The sequence below is a fragment of the Oryctolagus cuniculus genome, chromosome 3 (genome assembly GCF_964237555.1).
Source record: "Oryctolagus cuniculus chromosome 3, mOryCun1.1, whole genome shotgun sequence".
Taxonomy (NCBI): Eukaryota; Metazoa; Chordata; class Mammalia; order Lagomorpha; family Leporidae; genus Oryctolagus; species Oryctolagus cuniculus.
Genome location: NC_091434.1, coordinates 72,067,179 through 72,080,564, shown reverse-complemented (window position 1 = coordinate 72,080,564; position 13,386 = coordinate 72,067,179). Strand labels below are relative to the sequence as shown.

Below are 13,386 nucleotides of genomic sequence, written 5' to 3'. Positions count from 1 at the left end.
ATTTTTTCCAAACTATATTTGGAATTTTTGCTTATTTGTGTTTGTAGAAACTGCCTCCATAAAAATACAACTGTTTCTAATTGTAAGGTTTGCTCTTATCTATACACAGATTGTGATGTCCTCCAATTTCTCCTTTTGAGGTCAAATAACCCTACTTCTTTAAACTCATCCCTATAATACTTCATTTTTAATATTTAACTCAAGGGCCTACAAACCAAACTGCAGCATTCTGTTCTCAATTTTTAGTGACCATATGAAAAAGCCCTGATACCTTTGAAAGCCAAGCTGAAGGGACAAAAATGTGTCAAATGCAAATGCAAATGTTTTCAAGTTGCAATTTGATACAGAAACAAGAGTTTTATTATGGTCTTTAAAAAAACACATAGTAAAATGTTCTCCCAATTACTTACTCAGAGAATCTTGTATTCAATTCTCCCACTGAATTGCAGTCAAACCATCCTATTTCCATTCTCATTATTTTCCTAAAGTAAGCTTTTCTCATTTTCTGTATCTGATGAGCTGCAGCAAGTACCCAAAAGCATATCTGTAAAGGGACAGAGGGATGTCTAGCACTGCAATCTCACAAGTGTTTGTTCGCTCTTTTTTCAGAAGAAATTTTCAATGTCACAGTGGAAAAACACAAGGAAATCTTTCATAAAACCCTTATTGGGAATTCAGGTGTGTGCTCGGGCATCTGCTACTATGAGTAAAGGGGGACAGAACAGCTTTGGACAGGGCAACCAAAAACATCACGGGGTTGGATCCAGCTCTGACACTTAAGCAGGCCTCTGACTTTGGGACTAGGCCCTGTTGAGGTTCACTTGCTTCAGGGGCAAAGTAAGGCCCACAGCACCAAAAATAACACATCATGGCTCTTAAGTCACTATTTTTGGATGTCACTTCTGAGTGACATTCTCCCCCTAAGAAGCTTGGCTGTAAGCATTCATGTAGTTTGCAGTTGACAATTTTTAGGAAATGTAAGCTAAAAATCATGACATAAGCAGAGACTCTATTCTGCTGATAAGTTTCCCTTAACTAATAAAGCAAGCCTGTCATGAAAAACCCCAGTGCCAGAATAGGAAAATGGATTTATTTCTGCTTTCAACTGACCCTACTTGGAATTCTTAAATAAATGGAGAGGAGGGTCAACATAATTTTTCTACAGAAAATGGCAAAAATTAAAATATTTTACTTCCTTAATAAGAGTTAAGTAACCATAAGCCTTGTATCACTTCACTCTATAATGGGCTCTAGATTTTACATATAATGGGCTCTCAGATTTACAGGATTCGGGTTGGAGTGCAGTTAGTTGAGACGTTAGCGATGAAAGGGAGAAAAGAAAATAGATTTTGCTTTCCTCCACCTCCACATGCATAGCATTCTCTAGGCTACTCACCCTCCCCTGTAAATATCCCAACTGTCCATTTCTGGACTCAACAGAGAGGACGAAGTAGGAGATGGCAGTGGAGGACAGGATAATACAACAGAGTCTGTAGTGCATCTCTCTGAAAATTACTAGAATTCTCTTTAGCTGTCCCAGAAGAATCTCTCTCCATTCTCTCAAGTCCTTCTGAAATAGATCTGTACTTCTTAGGGCTTCTGATAGCTTAAAAGCTAATGAAAACACTTTATACCTCACTGTAATATCTTTGAGCCCAGATCTTGACCATAAATAACATGGAGGCACTACTAACTTGAATATATCCCGTGGTAAGTACTGCGATACCGATCCCAGCGTAGTAACTGGCAAACCTGATCATTTCACTTTCAATGTCCAGCAACCTTCAAAAGAGGGAAAAAGTTAAGACTTACAAGTGATATCTACCAAGGATGACATTTGTAGGTACACAGAGATTTAAAATATGTATATTATGTTTCTATCAAATAGGAGTAAGGTATTTTATCTATGTGAAATTATAACCAATCCAACCAAATCCCTAAATAGTTCTCATGGTACTAATCATAGCAAATATACATATCCCCTTCATTTCTACAGGCAGAGAGATGCTAGAACTGTGAAACAATTAATCAGCAGTTGTTAGAAACAAAGTGATCCTCAATGTCAGCACTGGCTCAGTTCACCTTTGCACCTTTCATTCATATTCATGCAGTGATAAAGCAATCGCAACTAGAGAAAGGTTTGAACAAGCCAGACAGGTTGTCTGAAAATCCACTTACAGAACTACACATGCTGTAAATCAAGAGCTTACTCTTATCTCTTCTAGGAATTGAAACTAGCTCTTCAACTTCTCCATCTCAAAATGAGCTGTGAAAAAGACACATGCCATCTTCCCAAGGGGGAGAAAAGCTCTTTATTCACCCTATCTTTCTTCTGCTTACAGCCTATGAAGCTTCATCCACCAGGATACTCTCTTAGCTTGAAGCCAAAGATACCCGTGGGGAATAGCAAGAAAGCCCTTTGGCACTTTTCCCAGCAGAGGTCCCACGCTGGGGCACAGGGTTTGGGTGTGGAAGGGCCTGGGAGGGGAAGAAAGATACATTCTGAACTTACTTTCAGGAAATAAGAAATCTTGATCAGAAAACCAATGTACTCATTGTTGAGAATTTTGATCTTCAGGGATAAGACAAATGATATCGAGTCCATTTTTTTAGAAAACCAGAAAGCAGCATCTTTGCCATGGATGCTTCCATCCTATGCTCTTTCTTCTCTCTACCAGGCCTTCCTGTTGTGACCTGAACTTGAATTATTTTCTCCCTTTATTGAACTCAAATAAAGTACTGCTATATAATTCATTAAGCATAGGAAAACTTTTATTTCACACCAATTTTATCGTAATCTTGCTCTATTTGTCAGTATATTTATTGAATGTATTTATACGAAGTATATTTATGCTTGTCTTGCTAGTAAGTTGCAAGCTACTTGAGACCAAACACTGGCCTTATGCTACTTGGTCACACTGCCTGAAACCTGGGCAACTGCTGTGGTCAGTCCCTCCAACAGTCCCCAAACCAGATAAAATGTCTTGAACTCACACCCAGGCTGTCATGATGACCAAGTGAAAACCCAAGAACAGACAAGTCCTAGAAAGTCACAAACTTACATATGAATATCCAGAGTCTCTTACATGAACTAAGTTATTTGGTATAGTGCAAATAATGTAATATATCATGAGTAAATCCTTCCAATAGAGTCATATACTACAAAGCATTTTAGTCAACAATGGATCACAAATCCAATGGTGGTTCCATAAGATTATATTGCTTAGAGGTGTCTTCACCACCTTAGTTTATGTGAGTGTTCTCACTGATGTTTGTGTAAGGACAAAACTACACAATGATGCACATCTCAGAATGCATTCCCATCACTGACCTATGCGTGACTGTATAAACCTGAGTCAATGATCTTAGTTTTTACCTTGTGAAATGAAATTTGAACATCTAAAAGCAGAAAAATTTTACTTAGATTTCTTATGGTTCATGCATATTACCAATACTTTAAACAGAAGCGATAAAATGCCTATCATGAAAAATGCAGCTGCCAGTTATGAACAAACTCTGTGGATTCAGAGTATTTAGGACCAACCTAGCCCTTGAATTCCCTGGAGCAATTATTAGGACAGTTCTATCATTTCTACATGGTGCGAATTAGGATATGTGTAGTTCATGATTCTTTTCACTTCTGAGATGCCCCTGAACTGAATGGTCAATTCATTTCTATTTTATTTTGGGAACAAAAAATGGCTATTAGAGCTTTAGAGATTACTTGAGAATATTTCTAGAACAATAGGATAAACCTAGCAGAAAACTGATAGGAATTAAAAGGGCAGGTCCTGTAGTATGTCCTGAAATCTGGTATTGTGATGCCTCCGGCTTTGTTTTTGTTGTACAAGATTGCTTTTGCCATTCGAGGTCTCCTGTGCCTCCATATGAATTTCAGCATCATTTTTTCTAGATCTGAGAAGAATGTTTTTGGTATTTTGATTGGGATTGCATTGAATCTATAAATTGCTTTTGGGAGAATGGACATTTTGATGATATTGATTCTTCCAATCCATGAGCATGGAAGATTCTTCCATTTTTTGGTATCCTCTTCTATTCCTTTCTTTAAGATTGTATAATTCTCATCATAGAGATATTTGATATCCTTGGTTAAATTTATTCCAAGGTATTTGATTGTTTTTGTAGCTATTGTGAATGGGATTGATCTTAGAAGTTCTTCCTCAGCCATGGCTTGTCTGTGTATACAAAGGCTGTTGATTTTTGTGCACTGATTTTATATCCTGCTACTTTGCCAAACTCTTCTATAAGTTCTAATAGTCTCTTAGTAGAGTTCTTTGGGTCCCCTAAATAAAGAATCATATCATCTGCAAAGAGGGATAGTTTGACTTCTTCCTTCCCAATTTGTATCCCTTTAATTTCTTTTTCTTGCCTAATGGCTCTGGCTAAAACTTCCAGTACTATATTGAATAGCAACAGTGAGAGTGGGCATCCCTGTCTGGTATCAGATCTCAGTGGAAATGCTTCCAACTTTTCCCCATTCAATAGGATTCTGGCCACACATGTTCACTGCTAGTTGCTATGGTTTGTCTCCCAAAGGTTTGTGAGCTAGAGTCTTGGTCCCCAGTATAGAGGTAATGAAAATGATAGACCTTTGAGAGATGGGGCCTGGAGGCTACCACATTCAGAACGGATTAAGGCCCGCTTGTGGGAGCAGGTCAGGTCTCCTCTTATGGGGTTAGATTAATTCCTGCAAGCATAAATGGCTGTAAAACAAGTTTGGTCTAATTGACTTATTTTTCCTGGTAGCATTTTGTTACATGATCACTCTCTCACATGCACTTCCACCATTTAATGTCATGTACCATGAGCTCCTCACCAGAAACTGATGCTGGTGCAATGCTCTGTGATATCTAGAACCCTAAACTACATAAACCTCTTTTCCCAGGATATGTATGTGTGTATACACACACACACACACACACACACACACACATATATGTAAAGACAAAACATACTTATATACTAGGGTACAGAGGTATCATTTTTATGTGTTTCTTTTATATTCTGTGACTTAGCTGAACTTAGTTACTGGTTCTGGGAGATTTCTGCAGATTCTCTGGGGCTTTCTATGTCCTCCACTATCATGCTGTCTACTAACACAGGTGGTTATATTTCTTCCTTTGAGATTTGTAGTATCTTTTTTTATTTTAAAAATGTTATATTGTGATTTTTAAAACCACATAACATGAAATCTACCATCTTAATCATTTTTAAGTTTATAACTCATGGTGTTAAGTATGAGATCTGTATTCCTTTGATTTCCTCATCTTGCCTTATTGTATAGACTAGAACTTTGAACAATATATTAAATAACAGTGGAAAGAATTTACATTCTTTCCCTCTGATTTCTCTTATTATTAACACTCCTGTCGGGATCCCTCCCAAACAATACCAAAGTTGGTCTGTGTGACCAACAGAATATGGCAGAAATTATGAGATGTTTCTTCCACAGTGAAGTTAAAAGAGATTTTGTGGCTTCCATTTGAATGTTTGTACTTTAACTGGATAAAAGAAAACAAAAATAAATTGCATGATGATATTTTAATTTCCCATTCTTCCATGCTTCTAGTTTATTGATTGGCTGTTCTGAACAGAAATTCTGATAAGGTAATCAAGACACCTGATGTTCTGTAATCCTAATCAATGTTTTTCATTAAAAGCCATTTGGAAGTTATTAGCTCAGAGATTCCCTCTGCTAGATTACAAGTGGCATGTGGAGGCCGGCGCCATGGCTCAATAGGCTAATCCTCTGCCTAGCGGCGCCGGCACACCAGGTTCTAGTCCCGGTCAGGGCGCCGGATTCTGTCCTGGTTGCCCCTCTTCCAGGCCAGCTCTCTGCTGTGGCCAGGGAGTACAGTGGAGGATGGCCCAAGTGCTTGGGCCCTGCACCCGCATGGGAGACCAGGAGAAGCACCTGGCTCCTGCCTTTGGATCAGCGCAGTGCACCAGCCGCAGCAGCCATTGGAGGGTGAACCAACGGCAAAGGAAGACCTTTCTCTCTATTTCTCTCTCTCTCTCACTGTCCACTCTGCCTGTTAAAAAAAAAAAAAAAAAAAAAAAAAAAACAAGTGGCATGTGGAAACTGAATAAAAGAGTAAAATCAGCTCCTATGATTACACATGCATCCTTATGTTATTAAGATTAGAGAGTTGTTGGCTGGCATCACAGCTCACTAGGCTAATCCTTCGCCTGCGGCACTGGCACACAGGGTTCTAGTCCCAGTTGGGGCACCGGATTCTGTCCTGGTTCTCCTCTTCCAGGCCAGCTCTCTGCTGTGGCCCAGGAGTGCAGTGGAGGATGGCCCAGGTCCTTGGGCCCTGCACCCGCATGGGAGACCAGGAAAAGCACCTGGCTCCTGGCTTCGCATAGGCGCAGTGTGCCAGCCGCAGCAGCCATTTGGGGGGTGAACCAACGGAAAAAGGAAGACCTTTCTCTGTCTCTCTCTCTCACTGTTTAACTCTGCTTGTCAAAAAAAAAAAAAAAAACATAAAAAATGATTAGAGAGTTGTCTTGTGTATGCCAAGAATTATATACCCATTTTATAGGTGGACAAATCACATCTTTAGTGATAGACTTCTTCTAAGAAAGAAACTAGAGGAAGACTTGCGTCACTTTGGAAGCAGATTATCCACCCATAGTTAATAAAATGTCCTCTCTCGGCCTCTGAGTCCATTTTCACTGATCTTACCACAGAAAAGCTAAACAAGCATGTCTGCTTAGAAGTACAACAAATAGTACTCATGTCAGTGACCATACTAACTCACAAAGTATTTTATATGCCTAGGAGTGCCTGTCTAAGGAATGGCCTAAGAAAGCTGTGGTTACAGAATTTCAGGAAGCTGTATGAAATTTTTTTTTGGAAGAAAACAATAAACATCCATTTACATGATTGCTTTCCAGTCAATTTAGCCAAAGCCTCAGGTTTTCTCCCCAGCTTGCTCTATTTATTTACTTGTAGGTCTATGACCTACCTATCTATAAGGGGGAATAGAGAGAGGGATGGGCAGCCACAGAGAATTTCCTCCTTGTGGATATCCACGATGCAGATACTAAAAGTATATTTGTTTCTTAATTCCTCCAACAAATATTTATGAGCACTTGGGCCTACGGATACACCTCAGGTGATACCCCCTCTGGCATTTATTTACAGATTATAAGGCATAAGAAGGTATGCATATGACACTTGATCTTAGCCAAAAGGCCGAGAAGCGATAATAAGAAGGTATGCATATGAGATATTTTCCTTGAAGCGTATTCTTCATGAGCATTTTTTTTTTAATTTTTTATTTTTTTGACAGGCAGAGTGGACAGTGAGAGAGAGAGAGAGAGACAGAGAGAAAGGTCTTCCTTTGCCATTGGTTCACCCTCCAATGGCCGCCGCACCGCGCTGATCCGAAGGCAGGAGCCAGGTGCTTCTCCCGGTCTCCCATGGGGTGCAGGGCCCAAGCACTTGGGCCATCCTCCACTGCACTCCCTGGCCACAGCAGAGAGCTGGCCTGGAAGAGGGGGAACCGGGACAGAATCCAGCTCCCTGACTGGGACTAGAACCCGGTGTGCCGGCGCCGCTAGGCGGAGGATTAGCCTGTTGAGCCGCGGCATTTTTAATAGTTTGGCTCAATCTACACCATCCATGGGGGAGAGTTGTCAGACCACTCTTTTAAAGCAGTTCATTTCTGTCCTCCAATGTATATGAAGAACTTCAAAAGACTCATCAAACTTCATCTCTCTTTCGTACAAACTGCTCTAAGTCTTTCAGATCAAAAGACACTTCAAAGTTTAGAAAGGAAACATTCGTATTTAAACATTAGGACATTTATTTCTATGAGTGGACTAGTTAATCTTTAAAGGGTAATTCTGCATGTACATTATCCTCTGCTTTTCCATCAAGTACCAGCCAATTTGTAACTAAGTGATTATTTGAATGTTCATTGATTGACTGATGGTCTGACTGACTGGACCTAAGCTCCACAAAGATAAGGACCATGACTCAAGAGAACTGTGTCCTTGATGCTCCCAGAGCTCCTGGAACATTCTGTTCAAGACAAAATTAGGGGCCGGCGCCATGGCTCACTTGGCTAATCCGCTGCCTGCAGTACCGGCATCCCATATGAGCACCGGGTCCTAGTCCCGATTGCTGCTCTTCCAGTCCAGCTCTCTGCTGTGGCCCAGGAGTGCAGTGGAGGATGGCCCAAGTGCTTGGGCACCTGCACCCACATAGAAGACCAGGAGGAAGCACCTGGCTCCTGGCTTCGGATCGGCGCAGTGCCAGCCATAGCAGCCATTGAGGGGAGCGGGGAGTGTGAACCAATGTAAGGAAGACCTTTCTCTCTGTCTCTCTCTCTCACTGTCTATAACTCTACCTGTCAAATAAATAAATAAGAAAAAAAAATTAAGTGAAAGAAATGAGTAAATGAAAGACCCTAACAGTATGTAGTATCATGGAAGAGTGGCAGTGATTTAGTAAGACTCCTTTGTAGCTCTGGAGTCAAGCCAGTAGAAAAATTCATAAATGAAGGTGGAAAATGTAAATCCATTTGTAGAGCCCTTCCAAATGATTTTCTAGCCAGGAAGTGCCCTTCCCTTCATTCTCAAACCTGAGTAAGAGGGTTCATATGTGCAAATGAGTTTGTTTGGAACCTGAGGCAGCATGAGACAGGCTGCAAAGTCCATGCCATTAAAGTGAATCAGCCTGTGTACACTATGGACTCACTGATTACTGAGCAGCCCAGCAGGCTTACTGCCAAGAGAACAGTAGCTGAAGGAGTTCTGACTCTTTCTGCATGGCTACCTTCTATTCCCAACATCGCACCACTCTTCCATAGAAACAAAGATTGACTGAGATCTCTGGCACCTGGCTTGGGATCAACTTAATCAGCCACCGCTCAAAAGCCAAGGAGCAGGAGGGAGTTGGCGTGAGGTGATGGCGTAGGAAATTTTGGATGTGAGATTCAAGTGAAATTCATGGCACTTTTGTAGAAGCAATAAATACCGGTAGTATCATGCTCAGGCCTACAATCAATAAAGTGATTAATTTTGGTAATGTATTAGATCAAGGATTTCTAATCCTGTTTTTGTTTTTTGATTTTTTTAAAAGATTTTAAAACCTAGTAAGATAGAAAGAACCTGTATGTCTAGGAATATGGGTAAATTTACATTTCTGTTCTCTCTATTAGATATTGCCTCAGGTTGGCCAATGAAGTCTCCTTTACATTTTGAATTACACAAATTAAAATATAGCCCTCCCCCCCAAAAATAAATAAACAAACAAAAATAGCAGCCTACCCACAACGTGTTCCATTTGTCACATTCTGATTCAGGGAGCTGTTGATCCATACTATAGTATTATTCACACATGCTTTTCCTGGAATCTTGAGTTCTTGTAATTCAGTGTCATAGTCAATGAAAACATCTGTCATTGTGCCAAAAATAAGTAGGACACCGGGCTGGGCTATTCCATGGATACATGCACATAAACTTCCCATACACATCAGCCAAATGTCAGTCCATGAAGAAAACCGAAACTTGAAAGACAAAGGGTTGAGAGATCATCTATGGGTGAAAAGCAGGAGAAGTAGGAGTACTATTTGATTTTAGTTACTAGATTCTCATAAATAATTCTCAACACCAAATTTAGTGGAAATCATCTTAATTGAGCAGTGGAATTCGGAATAATTATATTGAAAATAATTGTACATCAAATATCTGAAACATCACGTGTTAGATCATGCTATTTCTTGCCTAACCTCTGAATTCTTCCCTTTAGCCCAGGAGTTCACTTTAGCTTTTTGCTATTTGTCCAGAGCTGTAGGGAGAAATCATCACCATCACTAATGTCATTGTCAATGCAGACGTACTGTGTAGGGCATTCAGCAATGGCATAAATTGGCTCTCAAGACTATACTAAAGAAGAAAAATGTGTATTTGTACCTAGAAAAGACTCCATCCTGTGAAAATTTGGATCAACTACCTCTACTATGGAATTTCTAGACTTCTCATAAGAATACATGTTGTAATTACTATGATGATTGATTTTTTAACTGGAATGATAATTATGGGGGTAGGATAGGCATTTAGTCTAGTAGTTAAGACATCTGTGTCCTATATCTGATTTTTCAATATCCACTTGTGGCTCTTGACTCTAGCTTCAAGTAATGTCAACCCTGGGAGGCAGCGGTAACGGCTCAAGTAACTGGGTCCCTGCCACTGGTGTGGGAGATCTAGACAGAGCTTGGCTTCCACTTGGGCCCCACCCAACCCTGGTCATTGCTTGACATTACTTGACATTTGGGGAATGAACCAGCAGAAGGGATCTCTCTGTCTCTGTTTCCGTGTCTCTCCATCTCGCTCTCTCTCTCAAATAGATTAAATCCATTTTAAAAATGACAATTATGTGTTTAGTGATTATTTTCCATATTTTTTTGATCTATTAGTCAGGATTTGTGTGTTTAATCAGCAACATGTTTCCAACCATCATTCAGCATGTTATCACATAGGTAAGACTTATGACTGAAAAGGTGATCACTGTAGTTGAAAACTTGCCAAGATGACTAAAGATTTAACACTTCCTCCATGGCCTGAATAATTCAACAATCACAAAATCCATGCCAAAAATCAGCACAATTTTATTACCAACTGAAAGAAGCCAATTCGAATGCTGTCACTTTTCTTCTTATCTTGTAACCTGAGGAGGGAAGCATAGAGATTTAAGGACCAGACTTTCCAAAGCAATGAGAAATTCTCCCCCAGGTGGTACTTTCATGACTCATTCTTTAGTAAAAAGGAAAATCCTCACTGGCTGGGAAATTCTGGCCAAAACCGGTATCTTAAAAACTCAGATTACAGTAGAGCTGCATCTCATGCTCAGAAGAGATCTGCTGAGGTGTTTTGTTTTTTTTTTTTTTTTGAGAGATGTGAGAAAGTAAAAAGTTGTATGTATTCCCAGCTGTTCCAACAAATAGCTATCTGCCCTTAGCCATGACTGCTGACTTATTTGTGCCTACTTTCCCTTATGGGGAAACTGAAGGCTTCTGAATAATATTTTTAAATGTATTTCTTAAAATTTTGAAAATTTTTAAAAATTTGACAAGCAGATTAAGTAGTGCTGATACAAGGAAAAAATTTAAGAACACTCCCATAATTCCCATAAAATTGTATTTCCTCCATATTGTTACTCATTTTGTTTCTCCTAAAGCTGTGCTTAACTTCTCTTTACTCCCTGCCTTCTTCCCACAACTTCAGGGATCTTACTTTACCTGAGTCACCCATTCCACAGACAGATACACTGTAGACCCTGCTACCACCAGGAACAGCTATATCTCTGACCTATTTAACTGCACTATTTAACTGCACCTATTTAACTGGCACTGTGGCTGCCCACACATCTTTTTTCCTCATTTCCTTCCTCCTTCCACAACTATTTGTTAACCTCAATTGAGACCCGAAGTTTCTTAAATCCTTTGGTTACTCACAGTCACTAAACTCTCTCAAGAGTTTGCTTCCTTCCCTGTGCACCTCAGACCCCATGGCCTGGCATCTGAATCACACTCTCACCATCACACTCTCTCCTTTTCCCCAGATCCATCTTGGAAATTCCATCTCTCCATCCATCCAGCTGTTTGCACCTGGGCCTGCCAGGGACAGCCTCACCTCCATGTAAACTGACACTAGTACAAGCAAGGGAGCTTGGGACCAAAAGCAGTTCAGACTAACGCCATCCCACAGCTTCTCGCCAGCATGTATAAACAAAACAGGGTGGAAACCCCTCGTAACAAATATTTATCAATGACAAGATCTAGGTTTAGCTAAAACAAGTTAGAAAGGGCTCCATGGAGGCCACTGTTGTGGCGTAGAAGGCTAAGCCTCTGCCTGCAGTGCTGGCATCCCACATGAGTGCCAGTTTGAGTCCCAGCTGCTCCACTTCCCATCCAGCACTCTGCTAATGCACCTGGGAAAGCAGCAGAAGATGGCTCAAGTGGGCCCCTGCACCATATGAGAAACCTGGATGAAGCTCCTGGCTCCTGGCTTCAGCAAGGCCCAGCCCTGGCCTTGGCAGCCATTTGGGGAGTGAACCAGCAGATGGAAAATCTCTCCTTTCTCTGTCTCTGTCTATCTGTCTGTCTCTCTCTCTCTCCCCCCGCCACCTTCCCTCCTCTGTGTCTATGCCTTTGAAATATATTTTTAATTTTTTTTTTAAAAGAAAGGGCTCCATTAAGATTTTCCCTGACCTTCACAGTAACTAATGTATAACCATTACCTTTGTTCCTCGGAGCTAACGTGGTAAGGACATACAAATAGCCCTACACCACAAGACCTCGGCAGCTTGGTTTGTTTCTACCATTTGTTTGGAGTCTTTCTAGTATTTAAATAAAACATTACTTCTTCTACTCTCACTATTGTGTTTAGTCTTATAAATTGTCATTGACACCAGGACAAGAACCCAGACTCATCTCACTGGTTTTCCTGCAACACATGAAGTACCTAAAACTAAGCTTCCCCTCCAACTTGGGATGGTGTCCCAAGACTATGCTGAGATGTGGTCAACAGGCCCCCAGAGTCTGGCCCTGTTAGCTCAGTGACCTTGTCTCCTCCTCACTTCTGGTTCTCAACACTCAGGTCTCCTGTGCATGTCTGATATACTGCCAACTCTGCACGTTGGCGCCTGCTACTCCCTCACCCAGCAGGCTCTTTCTTCAGATTCTCTTCTCCCTCACCTCCTTCACTGTTTCCCTAAGAGATCACCGAAACAAATTTAAGCATTAAATTTTCAACCCTCTCACCTCCCACACACTATTTCCTATCTCTAATCCTGTGTTTATTTTCTTCTTAGAAAGAAATTGGTAGATTATCTTTAGTTACTATGCTATCTGTTTTATTCTGTTTTTGATGTTTGTTATATGTCTTTCACTAAATGCCTTCCTAAAGGGCAGAAATTTTTTGCCCATCTTGTTCTTTTTTATGTACTCAGCCCCTATAAAAGTGTCTGTACCTAGAGGGCACTGAGTTAACATTATGAAGTGAATCAATGAAATGTGTGCTCTCCAGCTGGACCAGCAAGGCTGTAGGTCAGCCCTCTACAGCTGACCCATTCTCCTTGGAGGTGATCTTCCCATTCTATATTCACCTCCTCTAAAAGCAAAAGAACTAACTCAGCTTCTGCAATCATCCTCTCATTGCTGTTCATTTGTACCCATACTCATTTCCTCTTTCCCAACCCATGAGAAAAGTAGCTCTCAAGCCCCAGGCTGACCTTCCCATGACTAGCCCAGAGCTAACCTAACCACTCGCACAACCTCCCTCTGCCAGGATTACTTAAAATTTCTTAAATGTCTACATTCCTTTCTACCATCTCCATGTCAAGAATTCATT

The 13,386-nt window shown here is 40.7% G+C and overlaps 1 protein-coding gene across 3 annotated transcripts in view; it reads right to left on the bottom strand.

The window, feature by feature from the left end:
- ABCB11 (ATP binding cassette subfamily B member 11) overlaps positions 1 to 13,386 on the bottom strand; it is a 110,455-nt gene that overhangs the window by 84,989 nt on the left and 12,080 nt on the right. For all 3 annotated transcript variants that reach the window (XM_008258414.4, XM_008258413.4, NM_001082083.1), the window contains 4 exon segments: positions 10,651 to 10,702; positions 9,304 to 9,542; positions 1,695 to 1,782; positions 411 to 544 (listed from right to left, as the gene is read on the bottom strand). In XM_008258414.4, the coding sequence (XP_008256636.2) occupies positions 411 to 544; positions 1,695 to 1,782; positions 9,304 to 9,542; positions 10,651 to 10,702 (513 nt within the window).